Genomic DNA, 21,716 nt, shown 5'->3' with positions numbered 1-21,716 from the left:
AGCCACAGAGAGAAAACTACTCACACTGGATGAGAAATATTAAAATTAGTTAGGGCTTCAGTGACAATACAAAACACTGAACAGCAGCCTTTCTTTCCACAAAAGATAAAGCTGACTAGCCATACCTTCACAGCAAATACAGCTGAAAGACATTTGTATAAAACTTGTAATACAAGATACAGGACTGTAAATTCTGGATTACATTTTTACCTAATGTATTTGGTATGCAGTCTCAAATATAATTTCTACAGTGGTCAAAACTGTGTCATTCAGTCAGACCAGCCAACATTAAAACCACACAATAACACACTTTGAAAAACACATTCCCTGAAAGTTAAGCATGTTACACTTTTCTTGACATTATTTTGCTGTTGTGACTAAGCATGCAAATTATAATGTAGTACTTCATTTACTCAAAGCTTTACTGAGCCAAAGATCACATGACTGACTATATTATGCTTGGAGAGGTCTTAAAAACCTTTTAAATGATCTAGAATTTCATTCCAAAGGAAATAATAAAAAAAAGTATTATCTGTCTGCAGAGTCCTACATAATGTTTCAATTATAAATCTTCAAGCTGATATATCCATTATATACACACTATACTTATTTATTAAACCTTTAGATGGAGACTTCTGATCTGGTTGCCTTAATTAGGGACATATGAACAAGTCTGAACATTCCAAAGGCTGTAGTACAATGTGCTAAGAAAGCAAAACAACCCTATATTGATCAAGAGGTCACAAGATGTCAGCTGATATTAAATTTCCAAGAAAAACGTACTCGTTTTTTCTGGTGTTACAGCAAAATAGCAAGTTATTGACAGATTCCTCCTCAGCTTTGTTTATATTAGTATGCAACTTTTATAAGTCCATTTTGTAACAAATGATAACATCACCTTTTCCTCAAGCCTTGAAAATAAGAATGTACAGGGCTTCTCCCTATTACCCACTGCAGGAATATTTTGAAGTCATCCTATTGTACAGAAAAGAAAAAAAAAAGAAAAAAAGAGAAAAAAAAGTACTATTCTTCTACACTTCTAGCTCCAAAAAAGCTGTAATGAGTAATGTGCATTTATCATCAATTTTCCCAGGGTGGCTCATAAAGTCAAATCAGATACTAAACACTAAGTCTTTTCATTGGGTCAGTCACAGTCCTGAATGAAATTTTGTCAGTCAGAGAAGGTGCCCTTACAGACTTCCAAGTTGTTGGATTTTTTTTTTTATTTTTAAAGAATCCTGTGGTTAGTATTACCTAATTAGTGTGATATTCTAAAAAATTAGATTTATCCTGTATGCCACACATAACACACTATTGTTAGTGGAAAACCTGCACACACATGCAAGTTAGAAAATACTGCCAACAGCCATTCTGAAAATTTAAGTTTTAAATTAATTACTGACTTCTTTCCCAGCCCTTCAATGCCAGAAAGCATACAGTATGGCTGAGTACTATTCAGATTGGACACTAACTTTTCTATTCAACTTGCTGGCCAGCTGTTTCTGTCAAAGTTACGCCTAGAAAAACCAATACAGTTTTGTAAATTTGTTTTCAGTCTCAGGAGCATAATCTGCCCTACAGCATAAAAGTGAACTTAGAAAGAATGTACATAAAAGTGAATTTAGAAATAAGGCACATCTCTAGGACAGAATGCTGCTCCGTCTTATCAGGTACCTCCAGTGGACAGCTATTTTCCACAGTTTCTAACCATCTACAGAGTCAGGGAAAAGCAAGATCTTCTCAATGGGAGTCCAGTGCCCTGACTCAAAACTCTGAGTCCTAGAACTGTCCCAGATGGCAATTTATTACACTTACAATCATCCTGAGAAAAAATCATAAAATCTGACCTTTTGTGAGAAGTTCAGATTTTAGATATAATAACAGATCTGTAACACCTTACAATACTGCCGTTTTACCATAGCTAAAGTTAAGGATGCACAGGACTCCAGTGCTGTCTTTTCAATTACAAAAGCAATTTCTTCCTATTATCTATTGTAGGAACACTTTGCAGTGAACCTATTGCACAGGAAAAAAAAAAAAAGTACTGCTCTTCCTTACTTCCAGCTCCAAAGAAGCTGTAACACGCAGCTATCGTCAACTTAAAATAATAGCCATTAAGTCAATCTAGCAGTTGTCTTCCAATCCATATTTTTCATCAAGCTGTCTAAATAATGTATCTTCATTTCTGAAGTCCCAACCTGCAATGCTGTCCCTAAAACATGTCTTTGAACTGTCTTAATTTGTATCATGGTTGCCAAGAACAGACTTTTGCCAGTAAACTTTCCATCCTGGCATTCTTTGCCTTTGCTGCAACCTTATTTTCTAGGCAGCCCAGCTTGCCAACAGAAATACCAGATTCCACCTTCCTGCATTAGCTGAAAACAAGCCTACAGCTTTAATACTGGCCAAATGTTGTCTGTTTCCATACAGCTATGCAGGAGACATGCAACATAATCCAAATGGCACTGTCTTGCTGGAGAGGCCCTTACTTCAGCAACGAGGGGGAAAACAATACTTGAAGCGTTTGCCCAGTATCACCTAAGAGTTTTGGGGAAAAATCTGGGGAAAATGCCAGGTTCAACGTGACTCTGACAGGAGGTAAAAAGATGAGTAAACTACTCTTTCAGTCTTTCTACTGATTCAAACAGCTAAAACTCTTATCTCTTTATACTCAATTCACAATTTTTTTTTTTTTCAGATTACTGCAAATTTTTTTTTCCTTTTTTTCCTTTTAAAATGAAGACAAATTTCTCTGAGCACACACCCTACAGGTGAGTAACTGCAAAATATGACAAACTGAATATGAACAAACTGAAATCATGCAAATTGGCTGGTAACAGTAACAATGCTGTGGAATATTTATAAAGGTCACTTAAAAAGAGGAAGATGTAGATTGTGCTCCTTAGTTTGGAATGTATAAAGATTTTTTTTTTAATTTCTTTTAATCTGACAAATATAAAGTCTTCTTCTCTTTTTCCTGGATAGCTCCAAAAGCACAGTAACTATCAGCACTTAAATGAAGAGTCTGGAGCCTTTATATTGACAGATTTTTAAGGAAAAATTTTGACCACTGGAGTTGAAAGTCTAAAGAAAAAAGAATCAAAACAAGGAAGACTGTCCAGTCAACTGTGGGTCGTGTTGCATCAATTCCCCGCTTCTGCTAATTAAACTATGAAGATTTACCAGTGATTTTGATTTTTACTGGCATCAAGGCATTTCCATTTCAAATAAGACTTTTTTTTTGAAAAATTATATTGTTAGATAATAAATTCCTAAGTGTAACATGTTAAGCTGAGAGCATTAAAAATGTTAAGTTTCACACTTAAAAGCATACTGAACATGTAGAACAAATATATTTGTCAACATCCACTTCAGTGTTAGAGATAAAGACTCAATCTACAGCAGTGCTAAATTTGACTTTCTGCCTCAACTAAGCCTCTACAGAGACACTGAAGCTTAAAAAAAGATCCCTTTAAATAAGTTCTTTCGAAGTTTACTTCAAACAACAAAAGCAAATTAATACTGAAGTTACCAAATCCCTAATAAGACAGAAACAGGTCAAAGCTGTTCTCTGCAAGGTTTATCATGAGGGAGAACAGAAAACCTATCCAAAAGACAATTACTGCTTTGGAACTACACTTTGGCAGCAGCATCCAGCTCCCTCCAGAATTGCAGTATCCCCTCTGGGCATGTGGAACTTTGCAAGACTGAGGAAAACATACAGATTTGAAGAGCTTTTCAGTCTGACATATCTGCAGCAAACCTATAGGTATTACCCACAGGAATTACACTTATGATTACAGAATAAGACTGATACCAGCTCCCAAATAAAAGTTATATAGCCCATATGAAGAAATCAATTTATCACATATTCAAGGCTAGGCCTTTGAGAGCAAAAGAATTCCTAGGAAGTTCCTTTACTCTATTTTAACAGTGCTAGGCCTTAAAAAAATCTTAATTTATATGCGCATCTTTCCTTAAAGGTGTTATACCACCTTTTATGTCTGTTGTTGCTAAACATTGAAGAAACTTGTCATCACAATTTAAATCAAATAAATTAATTTGCCCTTTAAGAAACATTTGACCTGTTTTTGTTTTATTTTGTTTTGGTGGTTGTTGTTGTTGTTGTTTTTTCCAGTTTATTTGCTCTGTAAATTGAAAGCTTTTTGTGTCTAGCATATGACTTTCTAACAGGAATCACATAGAGAATTTTTTTATACATAGCTTTTAATGAATGAAATGAAATGAAAAAAGCGTATTGTTTTCACTCTTTAAAAAAGATCACAAGCTTTTATATTAAAATTCTGTTTGTTAGCCACAATTTCAAATATTTATGCACGCAGCAGTTTGTTGACTGACAACTACTAACTTGCAATTCATTATAATTAGAACAGAAAAATAATTGCATTAGATCAATTGAATGCAATACAATATTAGTGCACACTCAACAGCAAAAAGTATTGTGTTATATCATGTGTCCTACACAACCTTTTTGAATATATGACCTTTAAGTTGCTGAAGGTTGCCTGAGAATTTGGCTCAGTTCAGGCAAAACATCTGTTCCCTTTGCAGGTATACTGTAAGGACTTTTTTCTCAGTTGGATTTAGAGCACAGCAAGTGAGCCCTTTTCTGACCGATCATATACACCCCAGCATTTGTAAATCAAGCTCTGGGCTGACAACAGCAGGTCCACATTCCGTCACCCTTTCTCAGCTAGGAAGGCCATTTGACTGCTGTGAGAACTGCTCTTATCATGTCATCAAATCAAAGCATGTTGAGAAGAGGGAATGCAAGAGGCATCTGCAGAATTCCCACAATGTAGTGACTTTGGAACACTGACAGATGCATCTGTCATTTTATACCTTCAACTAACCTGCTGTCCGCTGGCCTGACATAGCAAAGCTGTCCAAGAGTAACTCCAGCTCTCTCATGTTGTTTTCATACGTCTCTGTTAGAAAGACCTGGTGTTTCTTGGCCTTTATTTGACAGGAGAGACAGACAGGAGGGGGGAAAAGAAATCCATTAAAATAGTAAACATAAGCAATACAGATCATGGTATTTTTATTGCCTTTTATGTTTAGATTCATGTTATACTTTTAACACTTCTTTTCCTGAGTCAAATGAGCTAATGCCACAAATAATTAACAGGGTTTCATGGAAACTTGAAGCACATTTAAAATAGATGTAAAGGCTTCAGGTAGTCAAAATAAAAATAAAAATTGTTCTTGAAGATCTTCTGCTTTAAAAATATCTTAATGAACGATGATTAACTGCTGCCCATGAAGCAATATGCAAGCAATGAAATCTATTGTTATACCCTACAAGGGCATCCAGAAAGACACCAAACTACTGGCAGACAGTCTAGAAATTCATGATTTGGCACTCTGTCAAATCCCACACCTATTCTCATTGCAAACCTGCCTACTTCAATTGTTAGTATCTTCCAAGCTTGATAGTTATTTCCTCAACCTCAAAAACTTCTCCCTATGAATGGAATGTAAAGCAGCAGAGCCTTTCAGCTTCTAGCATTGAATTTTCTTAAAGAAAGCTGTTAAGTGCAACCTATTGTTCAAATTAAGACACTGTTTTTATATTGAGGGTAGAATGGTATTATAGCAGAGTTTTTAATCAATGCAATAATATCGACTGTATCAAATCATTCTTTCAATTTATATCCAATATTAAAACTTGCAGCTTTCAAAGACTGCTATTACAGATGCATCTGTAATTCCAGACAAGACTAACATCCTGTTGGACATATGTAGCTTTGACTTCTCAAAAGAAAAGTATAATTTTAGATGATCATTGACAAAGTGTGTTACAACTCACAAGTTTAAAAAAATCAAGAGGAAACTAGATTTAAATATTTTTTTCATAATTTTCTTATAACAAGGTTTATGTTCAAAGATGTCAAAGGTTATGTTCAAAGATGTTATGTTCAAACTAATTATTTTTAATTACTCAATTTATTTTTATTCTAAATTCTAATACCTATTTGACTAATTTCCACTTCTACTTTGTTATGGACGTTTACCCTATTTGCACTGAAAAAAATCCTACTGTTTTCTATCATATCTATAAACCATCGCTTTAATTATGTTTCACTGCACATGTAAAGACCCAGTCAATTTCTCAAGTGTGGAAAACATCCTCCCTAAGAAAACTGCTACTGCTACATACTAGTAGCGTAAAACTGGCAGGCAAAAAAAAAAAAAGAAAAAAAGGAAAAAAAAAGACATTTAATTCTCTGCAGTGTTCTTCACTACTCAGTTTAAATATTTTATAAATTTGCTTTACTCTTTCAATTTTAATTATATGTACCGTATATCAACTAATATATTATTCATGTGTGTATTTCAATGTTAGGTCCCCTGTAGCATTTACACGCCTTTCCTTGTGTGAGAATTTGTACTACACTTCATAAAGAATTTCCATATCGCTTCTATATATTTAAAAATAAGAAAGTTTTAATTCTTAGTCTATAAAATTTTCTGTGTAGAGAGAGATTGTATTTGCTGAAATCCAGTAAAAATAGTTCACAGGATGCAAATATATGAAATTCATTACTGTCCCGTACTGATATAATCTCAAAGACCTCACATATTAAAAATAAGTTAGCAACATGATCAGCATCATCATAGAATAAATACTCTTTTTTATATAAAGCACTCCAGCACAGACAAGAGCAAACTAAATCTTCCCAGAAAAACCCTTTCCCATGAAAAATTCAAATGTGAGAATTCTTTTTCTCTACTAATCCAATTTTTTCATTTGATTTAGTTAATTTACCACAATTTAGACAGTATATTGCAGTTTATTTAGTCTTCACTACTGCTCTGTGCTTTATTTGCTAACTGCATCCATACTCTCTAAACCAATTTCAGTCTCTGTTTTTCAACAGCAATAAAGATCAAAAGGAAATTCTTTAGACTAGCCAGTTTCTCCACACTTCTGCTGCAAAAAAAATTGTATCCTTCCTTTCTAACTCCCATTTTCAATCACTCTCTTCCATTATTAGAAATGAATAGAAATACAGTGAACTACAGTGTAGGAAATCCAGACACTGGATAAGAGTACAAAAGGGTCTGAACATATCGATCTAACTTCTTATGTCTCACTGACAGGTATCTAATAAGAATGCGTAGAGTCATAAAATCATGGAATAATTTAAGCTGACAGGATCTCTGGAGGTCATCTGGTCCCACTCCCCACTCAAAGCAGGGCCATGCTTGAAGTCAGGTTAGGTTGCTCAGAGCACTGTCCAGTCAAGTTTCAAGTATCCTCAAGGACAGAGATTCGACAACCCCTCCAGGCAACCTGTTCCAATAGCTCACAATCCTCACTGTGAAGTGGTTTTTTTTTCCCCTTACAGGTAGTTAGACTTTCCCTTTCTAAAACTTCTGTTTGCTCTCATACTTGCACTGCACAATTCTAATGAGAGAGTACCTCAGTCTTCTCCAAAAGCACCCATCTGATAGTTCATGGCAGTAGCTGTAACTCTCGTAGTTTTCTTGTCTTCAAGATGAACAAACACAGAGGGCATACATAACTCTGCTTTGAAAGGGGAAATGGAGTCCACTAGAGTGTAGAAGTCAAATATAATCAGTTGCAGCTGCTGAAAGATCTCTGCCAGATCCAACTATTCGAAGAGATGAGATTACTCTCTCCCACCACCTCCATCCGTCATCATGTTTGTGTTAGGCGATGTCATTCCTGTGTGAATACTTGTATGAACGTTCCCTAGATTACTTCAAAAGGGAAATTAGGTGACAAAGTGCTAAAGCCTTTACGTAAGGATGGTTTGCTTCCCAACCCTTTCTACCGCATTAGTAGAAAGAGGTGAAAGACCACTTGTAAAGTAAGCCTTTTGCTGATTTTCTTCACTTCCTGCTCATCAGGACTGTCCATTCTTGAGCTTGGAGGTGATCCTTGAAAATCAAAGGCAACAGAAGACCTGCAAGAATGAACAAGGACCTCCCAGGTAAATTTAAATATATAAAGGAAGCACACAGAAGGTGGAAGTGGGAACAGGTGACCTGGAAGAAACACAGAGACACTGTCAAAGCATAGAGGAATGAGCCTAGAAAAGCTAAAATCTACCTAGAATTGAATCTAGCAAGGCACACAAAAGGCAGAAGTAAAGGTATCTTCACACAAATCACCAGCAAAAGGAAGACTGGGCAAAATGTGGGCCTGCTACTGAGTGGGGAAGGAGATCTGGTGATGAGGACACAAGAAAGGCTTTCTCGATGCCTTGTTCACCTCAGTGCACAAGACCAGCCTTCATGAATCTCAGTTCCCTGAGACCAGTGGTAAAGCCTGGACCAAGATGACCTACCCTCAGGGTGGAAGACCAGGTAGGAAACATTTGAACAAACTGAATGCACACATACCCATGGGACCTAATGGCATGTACTCACAAGAGCTGAGCAAGCAGGCCAATGTCATTGTCAGGCCACTCTAAGCTGTCTTTGAAATACCTTGGTGATCATGGGAGGTTCCTGAGGACTGCAAGAAAGCAAAGGTCACTCCTGTCTTCAGAAAGGGAAAGAAAGAGGATGCAGGGAACTTCGGGCAAGTTGGTCTCGCACTTATCCTTGAGAAGGTGATAAAATAAGTAATTTAGGAAACCATTTCCAAACACATGAAGGACAAGAAGGTGATCAGTAGTATTGAACATGGATATAGAAAGAGGAAATCCAGCTTAACTAACCTGACAGCCTTCGACAATGAGACAAATGTCCTGAAGGTTGAGGGGAAATGGCACAGCATGTCATTTATCTTGACTTTAGTAAGTCTTTAGACATTGCCTCCCATAACATCATCATAGATAAACTGATGAAGTATTGGCTAGATAAGTGTACAATGAGGCAGATTTAAAACCGGCTGAACTGCAGGGCTTGTGGGGCAGTAAGCAGGCAGAGCGTCGTGAGCAGTGGCAGAAGGCTGGTGTGGCTGGTATCCCAGTGGAGTCAGCAGCGGAGCCAATGCTGTTTACCATCTTCATTAATGACTGGGATGATGGTCAGAGTGCACCCTCAGCAAGTTTTCAGTAAAAAAGTGGAAGTATTGACTGAATCACCAGATGGGTTTTGCTACTATTCAGAAGGACCTGCAGCTACTGGAGAAATGGGCCAAGAGGAACATGAGGAAGTGCAAAAAAAGGTAAGTGCAAAGTCCTGCACCTGGGGAAAAATAACTCCACATGGCAGCACAGGCTGGAAACCAACTTGAGTCAACTGACCATGAGATAGCAATGTGTGTTTGAGGCAAAGAAGGCCACCAGTATTCTGGGCTGCACTAGCAAAGCCATCACCAGCAAGTTAAGGGAAAGTGATGCCTTCCCCTCTACTCAGCCCTGGTGAGACACATCTGCAGTGCTGGGTCCAGTTCTGGGCTCCCCAGTAAAAGAGGGAAATGGATTTATAGGACTGAATCCAACAAAGGGCCAAAGATGACATAGGGACTGGTAAAACTGTAATACCAGGGGAGGCAAAGAGAGCTGGGACTGTTTAGCCTAGAGAGGAGAAGGCTCAGGTGGACTTACAATATGTGTAAGCACCTGACAAGAGGAAGCGGAGAAAAGGAAGCCAGACTCCTCTGTGGTGCTCCGTCACTGCACAAGAGGCAATGTACACAAACTAAACTACAAGAAATTCCATTTAAATACAAGAAAAAAAAATACTGTGAGGATGGTCAAACACTAGAACAGACTGTCCAAAGTCATTGTGTAGATTCAGTCCTTGGAGATATTCAAAATCCAGCTGGATACAGTCCTGAAAAACCTATTGTAGCTGACCTTGCTCTGAATGGGGGGTAGATTAGATATCTCCAGAGATGCCTGCCAGCAGCAGTGACTGCCATTCTGTGTGATTATTCTGAAAGGAAGGTACCCACAGGGAAAAATGAAAGGATAGTCTGGTTGAAGCAAATAATACATCCACTATCAAGTCTGATTTCAAAAAGCCCAACTGCATGCATCAAAAACACTTGAGAATTTAAAATTCTCCAAACTTATATTGAGTATTTCCTATCCCTCCCAAACACAATTCTCCCCCTTCAAAATATTCAGATTGGGAGGCTAGAAACCAAATAATATGGCAGCAAAATCATACTTCCTGAACTCAGAATATATGCTGGATTATAGCCCCTTCCCCAAGTCAAACCTCATATCCTTAAGAAGGCTCTTAGTATTGCAAAACATCCCTTGAGAACAGAAGACATTCTGGTAGAAGAATGTATTTCACCATATATTTACATAAACATCTAAAAACAAAACTGTGTTTTTCAAGACATTAAATAGAAGCCAAGTATTTTTTATTACAAGTATTGTAGGCTCCAACCAGGGGAAAATTCTTCCAAATGCTACAAATCCTTAACTAAGAATAACTGGAACTATTAGGAAAATCTACTACTTGTATAAATTATTTCACCCACTGTCAGAATTACACTAACCTTTCAGAGGCAGGGTATTTGCACTTATCTGGGCAACTCCCTACCACCATGGTTGCAGAGGTACTCTCATCTACAGTCTCCTATTTTGGTATCATTACATCACCTGCTCCAGAAATGAAGTCCCATAGTTTGTTTTTTTGTTTTGTTTGTTTGTTCATTTATTTGTTTTCTTTTTTGATTTATGTTGTGGTTTTTGTTTTTAGGATTTTCTAAGAGTGAACTCTGATGTTGTTGAATAAAGTAAGCATAAACCCTACTATACATGCTTCAAGAATAGCCCATGTGACCTGATTCTGCAAATGTGTGCATCTCAAGCTCAATACAATTTAAGAATAAACATGTAGGCAGGAGTCTGAGGCTCTTTCAAAACTAACTTAACAAAAACTCCAGATCTATCAAACAAGGAACTGGGGTCCTGTCCTGCAATCTACTGCCATTATTCCATGAGGGATCTTCTCAGGAGCATTGCCTGTTTTATTTGCAGTTGCAGGGATTTCCTGTGTGGCTCTACTGCACACAGACTAATTCAGTCACTTAGTGTGCAGTCCAAGTGTCATCTGTTGATGTCAGAGCATGTGCCAAAGCTAGACATAGCCACACAGTCACTAAGAAGCAGCATGTTCAGCTACTCCTTGAAAAGCATTTGGGTAAATGCTTTGTAAAAGAATCGGAATGCAGTGACCAAGCATGACCAAAGCAAATCAGTTACAGAAATAGCTCCAGAAGGCTGCTCCACAGTAAACAACTGGTTTTACCTGAGTGATATCTGTACTGCAGGACAGTGGCACAAATTTTAAGCAACCAAGCATGAACTATATCAAAAACAAAACAACTCCCCCAACCCCCAACAATATAGTTCTTTAGGCTCCTCTTTATTTTTGTTGCAAGTTAACTAGCTATTAAATACTTCACATTTTATTTATTATCTTGTATTAGCTAAAATTTTTGAAAGTTTGTAGAGCAGTCTTTAAAACATGCCTGGCCACAGTAAATTAAATACAATTTCTCAAGAAATTTTGTGCCTCAGTTTTAATAACCTGAAATGAAATTCATCAAAAATGCTCAAGTTTTAAATAGGACAATTCTAGTTTCCTACAGAGAAGTTTGCAACAACCTTTTGGTAGAAGAGAATTTTGTAAGAGTTTCTCTTCAGGCTTTTTTGGTTAAGTCAGTTTTTTTTCAAAAATTGGCAACTTCAAAAGTACTTCTTAGATGCCTGTCTTCAAACACTGGGACATCACAGTTTGAGAGACATCTCCAGAATAAATTATGAAATTGATTTCTTTGTAGAAGATCATTTAAACATATGCTTGACATCAATGGGATTTATCAAACTGATTGGTCTTCTTAAACTGGGACAACAGAAGAAGGAATACTTGAGTTAAGGCAAGTAGAACAAAAACACAAAGCAAGGTAATACACCATTTAACAATCATTAGCACAAAATTAATGAAGGCTGTGCCTCTGTCTTCTGTGTTGCTTTTTTTCTTTTGTTTTTAATTGAAACAAAAAAATGTTCACAGTTAATCTTTGCCATTGAGTACCAGATCCTATTCCACAGAATTTGTAGAATAATCATAACATTCAGGGTGTTTTATTGTCTGTTCAATCGACACTTGAGAGACTACTACTAAACAACAACAGTTACTGCCAATGTACATGAACTAGATTCTCAAACACTCCTGTCCTGACTTTCAGCTTGCAATAACCTACAAGGCTATTACAGACAGCCTGAATATATACACCACATGACTGCATGCATGACTGCAAGGAAAAGATTTATATGCCACAAGGCAAAAGAGTCTGGGTGTAATCTATTACACTACTTATACACTAATTATACAATTATACTACTCCTGATAGTATCTATACAAGCGGGAGGAAGTGAATACACAATACATCCAGATTAAAGAAATTTACACTAAAATACACTATTCTTAATGACTGCAATTTCCTAATATGCATTCTGGTGAATTGGCAAGTTCCCCAAATTTCAATATACATTTCTCATAAAATAAAGATTCAATGTCTCCCTCTTGTCTGGTACTAAGAATTAGTACTCATCCACTACTAGGTGCCAGAAATGTAAATACCCTGAGTAACTTTAAAACCTATTCAAGGCACCAGTTATTCTTTCAATGGGGCAGGAATACAGCTGGGACTGTTTCAATTTAAAACAAGATCTGAATCACAATGGCCATTCTTCCAAATTCCTGTTCTTCAAGCTAAAATTTCTAAAAACCCTAGCTGGAAATAATGACAAGCTTGAGACCAATTTCCTCAGTAAAAACACAATGGAAATCTTGAAAGCCTGCTCATGCTGAACACTCATAAGCAGTTTTGTTTGATACCAACAGATTCTATCACATTTGATCCATGCAAATTTCTGGCAAACTTGTGCCACATGCTGATATTTAAAATTAAAAGCAGTGTAACTACTTTACTATACATTCAACTGAGCCATAAAAAAAATGTTCTTTTCGATATAAAAAGTTTCCAAAGAATGTATTTGGTCCCTGCATAAGTCTGTTTCTCTAAAAACAAACAGCCTTCACTGGTTTGATTATATTTCCCAAAACGTTTTACAAACAAAAATGTTAACCTGTATTATAGCAGTATAGTGAGAAACCAATATAAGATTATGAGACTGGAGTGGAAAGGACAGGATGTCTAATGGTAGTATAAAACATAGGAAAGTAATGAACAGATCAAGAAAGCAAGATTGGGAAATGAAGGGAAGAGAACACATTTTCACACAATTTTAGTATGTGTATGTGAAATGCTATCTATACTCAGTTTTTGCCAGAGACTTCTGCTTTTACGTTTCTGGGGGAAAAAAAAAAAAAAAAAAAAAAAAAGTCCAGACTCAATAAACAAGACCACACAGCCATTCCTGCTTCTCAAACAAATACAGTAAGTCTTCACGAAAAATACAAAGCCATCCAAGGTGATAAAAACCTAATCCCAAAGGGGACCATTAATGCAACTCCACAGAAAATGAGTGTTTTTATTACCTGTTCAAGGCAGTCCTCTGGTTTGAAATCACTCCATTGTAACAATTAAAACAACCAGCTCTATGAACAAGACCCTTCTTTTAACCAAGACAATCTATTCTGCTTTTTACCCTTCTATAATGTAAAGTTCATTTTGAATACACTATTTAATATTTTTGCCCTTACCAGAAACCTTGACGAAAACTAGAATTTTGCCCTGAATTTTTGTCAAATACAGCATAAATGTTAAAAAATAAAACACAAAATAAAAAGGAAAACTTGTATCACAGAGATAGCTAACGAGTCTCTAATGTTCATAGTAGAAATATGTCATATTGAACATATATTTCATATGAATGCATACTAATCATTACTGACAGTAGTTAGGGGAGACAGTTGCTTTTCTATCTTCTTATTCCTTTTGTGTCATATAAGATGACTTTTCCAGGTTAACTAGGCCAGCAAATGTCTTTTAATACACTTCTTCTTGCATGGAAGAAGGTGTGATTCTCCCAGAAGGAAGAAGGGGTTTTTGATTTATCTGTTATTAGTTACCAATCTGCATGAGAACTGTATATTAAGACAATGTATGGAATAATTCTGACTAAAAAAAATTAAAAAGTAAGATGAACCATTTGGCATCAATCAATTGAAACTAGTAATTAGCTCTATGACAAAACCTAAAACCACTGAATAGGTGAATGCTTTGCCATTCATACACACTAATTTTGTAGTTACTGTAAGAATGGCCAATCAATGTAATTTTGAAATGAGAATCCAAATTCACTAAAACATTGGCAAGGGCAAAGACTGACATACAAAAGATCTATCATCTGTCAGAGGACAGAGTCATCTGATCCCAGTTACTTAAAACAGATTTTATTTATAAATGCACACTACAGATCTCTATGAACTAATTCCTGTCTGAACTAAAGTGTATGAATTTTACAGAAATCACACCCAATACTGACTTCAACATTCATGATGGAGAACCATTCAGCAATTTTACTCCAAAAGGCAGTTACTCTTACAGGTTTCTTTTCCAATTCAGTTCTTATTTACAATTTTCACCTATTTGATTATCCATAGTCAGGGAAACTATAATTCAAGTCTACTTAAGTCTACTTGTTCATAATGTTTTTGTTTACAGACTGTGAACATGTAACCCTTTAAAATATCTTTATTTTTCAGATAAGCTGAACAGACAACAGCAATAAGTCTGCAGATCCTCTCTTCTGCAGGCCTCTACTCCTGTTCACTGCTGCTGTAAGTGCCAGCAGCAGGAAAATGACTGCATTTACCTTCCAAACTCACAGCTCCAGGAGATGGAAAAGGAAGAAATTTGCAGCCTAGTATTAATAAAAATAAAATAAAATAAAATAAAATAAAATAAAATAAAATAAAATAAAATAAAATAAAATAAAATGGTTTACATTGGATAAGTATAGAAATATTGCAAATGCTACTACACAGTTGAAAGAGAGAAGGTTTTATAGATAATGCGTAAGATATGTGTTCTGTCTCTGCTGCTATGCAAGAGGATGGGAAAATCGTTATTCAGACTTGGGGTGAGCAGAAACAGAGGGAAGGCCCCAGTTGGTCATATAAAAAAGAAAGATTTCAGAAAGTAACACAGTAAAATACATCCCACATGCCAAATCCACATCAAAGAAAAAAAAATCCCCTCTGCTTTGTCACCCTCAAACAAGCATATTTATAGTCAAATGTTGCAGTAAAAACAAGATGTTGTGTGAAATAAATGTGTGTACGTACATACAATGGTACCTAATGAAGCCTGTAGATGAAAAAGGGCTAGGTACAAAGATATAATATTCCCTACAAGGAACCATAATCTGTTTCTACAAATTGCTGCCTTCTCTAGGAACGTAAACACAAGTTAAATTCTCATAGCCACTCTTTTAATGTAGCTGTTTTCTGCAAAAGCTCTTCAGTTAAATACACAGCAGAACACTTAAGGTACATTTTCAATTTAGCTTCTCCAGTGTATTAGCTACATTTATTCATGTTTTACAAAAAAAAAAAAAAGTAATATGAGTAAGATTAGAGTAACAATAGAGTTCTTGCACTGCTCAGCAAAGCAAGTACATTTTCACAGTATGTTGAAAAACCCCTAAGAAACAAGTGCCACAGGCCTTTTGTCTTACCATTGCAAGTTCCTCTTGTAATTCTCTGCGAGTTTTTTCATTATCCTGTAGCCTCTCAGAGAGATCTTTAATTACCTTTTTCTTTTCCTCTATCTTCTCATTCATTTGCTTGTTTGTGGAGAAATACTCTCTTTTTAATCTGGAAAGTTTCAGCATTAGAACATTTATTAATCAAAAATACTTTTGTGAACTACACTATATACTTTTAAATATAATCAACAGATGTGGCACATATGATGTTTACACATTGTAAGGCTTCTGAAGCCACACACTATTTTTTCAACTGAAAAAGTCCTACTTTTTTTTTTTTCAGGAAAGTTTTTTCAATTACTAATGTTTCTACTAAGCTTCCAGCCATAACTTTATTTGATCATTTTGATATGGACTCCAAATTATACGTAATAAACATAATTCATCAAAACTTAATTAACACGGTAGCCCTCTTCAGAAACACTATGTCAAGTCTTGCTTAAACAACAAGTTTTTTTTCATGTACAAACATCACTTCCAATGATTCCACATACCTGACTTTATGCTACTCAGAATGGCATGACTTTAGATTTTTCCACCAGTAGATCCACCCAAAGCTTTAAAACAACTTCTACTAGAACTGTCCTTCCTGGTACTCATGAAAACAAACATACAAACAAACAGACCATGGCATGGCTAAGCAGGCAGCTCATGAGAGCTGCAAGGCCAAACAACATGCAGGAGACAGATGCAGGAATAGGAATACAAGGAGGAATTTAGAAAGATTGCCTAGGCATGCATGCAAGGTGTCTGAAGAGCCAAAGCTCACTTGGAACTTATGTTTGTAGAGGATGACAAGGACAAGAAGAGATTTATACCACTGTATTATGGTAGGAAAGAAAACATGCTTGTCCACAGGGTTCAAACAACTGCTAGCAACAGATGAGGATTGAGGCAGGGATTACTTGTGAGAACTGAATGCATAGAAATTGAAGACATCAGCACATCTACATTCAGATGTGCTGACAGAGTTGGCCAATGTCATAGTTAGGCTTCTCACCATTACCTTTGAAAGGTCATAGAGAACAGGGAGGTGCCTGGCAACTGGAGAAAGGCAAATATCACACCTCTACTCAGACAAGTGCAAAAGAACCAGCCATGGAAATACAGACCAGTTAGCCTCACATGTATAAGGAAGATCACAGACCAAGTCCTCCTGGAACAAATTTCTGGGCTCACGAAAGAGAAAAAGATGACCGGGAATCAGTCACTGAGGATTTACCACGGTTAAGTCATGTCTGACCAGCCCAGTTACATTCCACGATAGAAGAAATGGAGTTGTTGACAAAAGGAGAATAGTGGATGATGTTTAACTAAACTCTAGCAAAGCTTTTGACACTGCCTCATAGTATTTTTATAGCCAAATTAGGACTTCACAGTCTAGATACACAACCACATAGATTAAAAAAATAATAAAAAAGGTTAGATAGTAAATCTCAGATGGTAGTGACTGGTAACTACTTTTGGATACTGTAGGAGTGTATACTACAATCTGTTTAATATCTTTATCAATCACGTGGATTAGGCCAAGAGTGCCATTTCATCAATTTTGCAGATAACACTGAACTGGGCCGGGGGGAGGTTACAACACAACAAAACTGATACACTGGGAAGAACCTACATGGGCAGGAGGAAAGCACCAACATGAAGCTTCTGAAATTCAACAGTGGCACGTGGAAGTTCAGAGTTTGGGAAGGAAGAGCCCCCCTGAAGCGATGTGGCTGGGGAGCAGCTCTGACCAAAAAGACCTGGCAGACAGCAAGCCAGCCACAAATCAGCAGCATAGCATTTTAGTAGAGAACTAATAACAGCACAAGAAAAAAAGTTAATAAACTAGAATGAGGTCCGATGAATGCCACCAGAATGATCAAGGGCTAGAGTACAACCCATGTAAGAACTGAGGGAACTTGATATATTCATCCTGGAGAAAAGACGACTTCAGGGTGCATAACAAACCCCCACAATATCTTTAGGTTATCAAGAAGACTGAGACATTACGGTCTCATCGCTGTAATGTATGGCTGGAGGACAAGAGACAGCAGTCACAAACTGAATCAGAAAAGGTTCAAAGGAGATGCTAGGAGAAGCTTTTTTCTACCATAATGGCAGTCAAGAAGTGGAGCAGACTCCCAGAAAGCTTGTGCAATCTCCATTCTTGGAGGTGTTCAAGACTCTACTGGTTGAAGCCCTTAACAACCTGATCTCATAGCTGATCCTGATTTGAGAAGAAGGTTGAACTGAAGATCTTCTATGATGCCTTCCAATCTGAATTATTCTATGACATAACTTAACAGTGGCAACAACAAGGTCTCTCTCTTCCTTGTCTTTTCTCCCACCACTTCTGTCTCATTAGAATTTTAAGTAATCCAAAAGGCTCTAAATTCTTCCAAATTTTAAAGTTTTGAATAAATATTGTCACTTCGTGGCTTTGACTTATTTCTTACATACGTCCTATAGACTTATCTCTTATATAAAGATATAACATATATTTTAGCTAAACGAATACTTTATAAGTCCTCCTAATACCTATGTGCTTCTGCTTCAGCCTGGCTGATTTTTTTTCTTTTAGCTGTAGATGTTTACTTCTTAACCTTAAAGAAAGAATTTGTCTATTTCAGTCCTCCAAAGTCACTCCTACTCTCATAACTTTCAGAAACACAGTAAGAGAAGTTCCAATTTATTCTATGTCATGCCCTCACTCTTCAAGAAAAGTAAATTCACACAGAGAGTCAGATCCCTTGTTGCTTCCAATTTACATAGTTCTACTGGGTTCAGAGCTAATTAATAAATTATGCAACCCAGAAAAGTCTGTTTGCTTGGTATCAGTTACTACAACCATCTTTTTCTGAGAAAATAATTTCTCACAGCTTTAGATAGCTTCCAACTTTGGTATCATTTATTCCACATCAAGTCCAGCTAAAAAAATTTCAAGAGTTCTATCACAATAAATGAAAGTCCCCAACATTTTCAAGGTATAAGACTTAAACACAATCTTGTGGGACTCCTCCAGAAAAAGGGAAAATATATTAGGATGCCAAACTATGACTTAAAATAAAATGTCAAGCTCCTGACATTGTCATTAGTCCAAGGACCACAACCCTCAAAGGTAAGTAGATCAAAAGTTCTAATGATGGGATCCAGTGAAAGAAACCACTGATACTCATCAGTTTAACTGATACTTGTTTGCCTCAAAACATAAAAAAGGCAGGAGACAAAAGAGGCAGTACATGCCCACTGCATGCAAGTATCTAAAGTATACGAGTATACTGACGGTCCACTTGAGACCATCAAGTGGATGGCTGTTCTTTAAGCTCTGTTGACACAACCACCAACTGTTAAACTGTGTTGGCTTCCACAGAAAGGTTTGCATTGTCTAAAATCATGGAAAATTTTCTCAGTAGGCAGAAGCTGCTAGAAATAATTGCTTGAATCAACAAATAATTGAAAGTAGTGAAAGTACTGTCTGGATATTAGACAAAGTTTATACTGATATCCAATTAACACACAAAGCCAATGCCTTATGCATGTATGAGCTGCTCATACAATTCAAGGGCAACTTTTTCAGCTTACACAGAAAAAAAGAGAATAGTTCCAGAAGTTTCTAGACGGAAGGAGTAAATGGTACCTAGAGAGTGTTGGAAGACTAACGGTTCCCTGATTGATTACAGAAAGTCATACCATGTTGACAAGACTGCAAAAGTTTTTCTAGGCTGAAAACTACTCCAGCTTCATTGACATCAGCCAAGAAACACCCCAAATTCATCTGTTTCATTTGAGGACGCTGACTTTGTCTGCTCTAGCTTTAAATACAAATATGGACCTTGGAAAATCTGACCTTGGAATACTGGACCTCGGAAGGACTGAAGAAACAGTCCAAGAATGAGTGGGGAAGAAAAGATATTATCTGTGAACTCATCTGTGAAAACATGAATTATCGATATTTTCTGGACCACCTGAATATGGCAACCTACCAGAAGAAAAAAAATGAACCATATTCTGTGTAAGAATAAGAAGTTACATACATGAAGAACACAGGAAATGCAAATTGCTTCTTATGTAAAGCCAGTGATCCAACAATCTTCAAACAAGGCTGTTCTGAGTATAAAGGAACTTTTTAAATTAAAAAAAAAAAGTCATTTCACTGATACAGGCTCTCTCTGTACTTCAAGGAAACACAAATAACTTAGTTTTAGTTTAAAGCCATTTACGTTGCTAACACAGATTCATGTTCAAAGCAAGAATCACCAGACAGGATGTTCTTTTAGGACCACAGAGAGTCTCAAAATATATTCAGTCAGCTTCCCAGCTGTTAAGACTGCAATCTTCATGAAGAATCATAATGTATTTCACATATTGTCACAATTTTTTTTATATGAAAATGATTACATTTTCTTAGGGAAAAAAAAAAGGATTTATTTTTTTTAATATGGCTCTGGTTTACCTAAATGCATAATCTCACATTCAGACTTATTTTGTCCTTATTTTTACGAATAATAACACAGCAGATGTTTCAAATGTTACTAAAAACAGCTTTGTAACCATGTATATAGTAAGGATGAATTCAGTGCTCAAAGGTCCACAAAATTCCTTACCTGTACAAAATCCAGTTTCTTCTGTTCTTTGCTATTGTTTGTGTAAGTCAACATAAATACCTGTGTGTACATACCCATATAATCCTAGACTGAAGGAAGTTCCACTTCTGCCTTTCTCCAACTCATTCTAGTAGCTTGAATCTCCTTACACACTCCCACTGTGCACCACCAACTTTAAGTCCTCTTAAAGCTCTTCCTTCCCTAAACTTCACCTATTACTGTCCTTCACTTTACTTAACATTTGGCTTAGTTATCTGCCTTCCAACACCATTCTTTTGGTTGACAGTTTCTTACACCAATATATACTTGATTCAGCCAAAGAAGACAATACAGTACTATGAATCCTCCTATCTGCCTGGGGAACGTAACAAAGCCATTCTTCCAAAAACCACCTGTTACCAGACAAAACAGATTATGCTAAGTGGGACAAGAATTCCAGGTAATTTTATCAGGCTTTAATTTTTGTCATTCCAGGTAATTTTTTCAGGCTGGTAATGACAAAGCAGCAAGGGAAGTCCAAAAGCAATCAAAAGGGACTTTAGGGCTTTGGAGCGACTGGTTAAAGGATCAGGGGCACAGGTTGTGTTTGCCTCTGTCCTTCCGATAGGAGGGACCAGTGTTGACAAGCAGATTCATCTCATTAATACGTGGCTTCGAAACTGGTGCAACTGGCAGAACTTTGGGTTTGTTGATCATGGGAAGGTCTACGTGACACCAGGCCTGCTGGCACCAGATGGTATGCGCCTCTCTCAGAGGGGAAAAAGGATTTTTGCCCAGGAGTTAGCGGGGCTGATCGATAGGGCTTTAAACTAGAGTTGAAGGGGGAAAGGGATAAAACCAGGCCCGCTGGTGATAAGCATGCCAGAATCAGAGGGACTGTGTGCTAGTGATGTCCTTCAGTCTGCTCCACAGGGTGCTGCATACAATGAGGCGCATTTGAAGTGCTTCTATGCAAACTCACGTAGTATGAAGAATAAACTGGATGAGCTATAAGTCTTGGCCCAGTCCCAGAGCTACAACATCATCGGCATAAGCGAAAACTGGTGGGATGAGTCCTGTGACTGGTGTGCCTCAATAGATGGTTACAGGCTCCTCAGGAGGGACAAGCAGGGCAGGTGAGGTGGGGTGGTGGCGATGTATGTGAAGGAGAGGCTGGACTGTGTGGAGCATGCAGTTGGCAATAGCAAAGTTGAGAGCCTCTGGGTAAGGACTAAGGGATGAACAAATAAAGGGGATGTCGTTGTGGGAGTCTATTACAGACCATCTACCCAGGATGACAACACCAATGATTCTTTGAGGAACTAAGAGATACCTCAAGATCAACTGCCCTTGTCCTTATGGGGGACTTCAACTTGCCAGACGTCAACTGGGATCACCACACGGCCAACATGAGCAGGTCCAGGAGGTTCCTCAAGCACCTAGATGATAACTTCTTGGTGCAGGTGCTAAGAGAGCCAACTAGGAAAGGTGCCCTCCTAGA

At 37.1% G+C, this 21,716-nt stretch overlaps 1 protein-coding gene across 9 annotated transcripts in view; it reads right to left on the bottom strand.

Moving 5' to 3' along the window:
* The window catches only part of CCDC171 (coiled-coil domain containing 171), a 168,116-nt gene that overhangs the window by 107,180 nt on the left and 39,220 nt on the right, over positions 1–21,716 (bottom strand). For all 9 annotated transcript variants that reach the window (XM_035569709.2, XM_035569708.2, XM_035569707.2 and 6 more), the window contains 2 exons: positions 15,615–15,753; positions 4,875–4,977 (listed from right to left, as the gene is read on the bottom strand). In XM_035569709.2, coding sequence (XP_035425602.1) covers positions 4,875–4,977; positions 15,615–15,753 — 242 coding nt within the window. The remainder of the gene's footprint in view (positions 1–4,874; positions 4,978–15,614; positions 15,754–21,716) is intronic.

Source organism: Cygnus atratus, chromosome Z, assembly GCF_013377495.2.
Source record: "Cygnus atratus isolate AKBS03 ecotype Queensland, Australia chromosome Z, CAtr_DNAZoo_HiC_assembly, whole genome shotgun sequence".
NCBI classification, from domain to species: Eukaryota; Metazoa; Chordata; class Aves; order Anseriformes; family Anatidae; genus Cygnus; species Cygnus atratus.
Note: the sequence above shows the minus strand (reverse complement) of the source record. Positions and strands in the feature narration are given on the sequence as shown.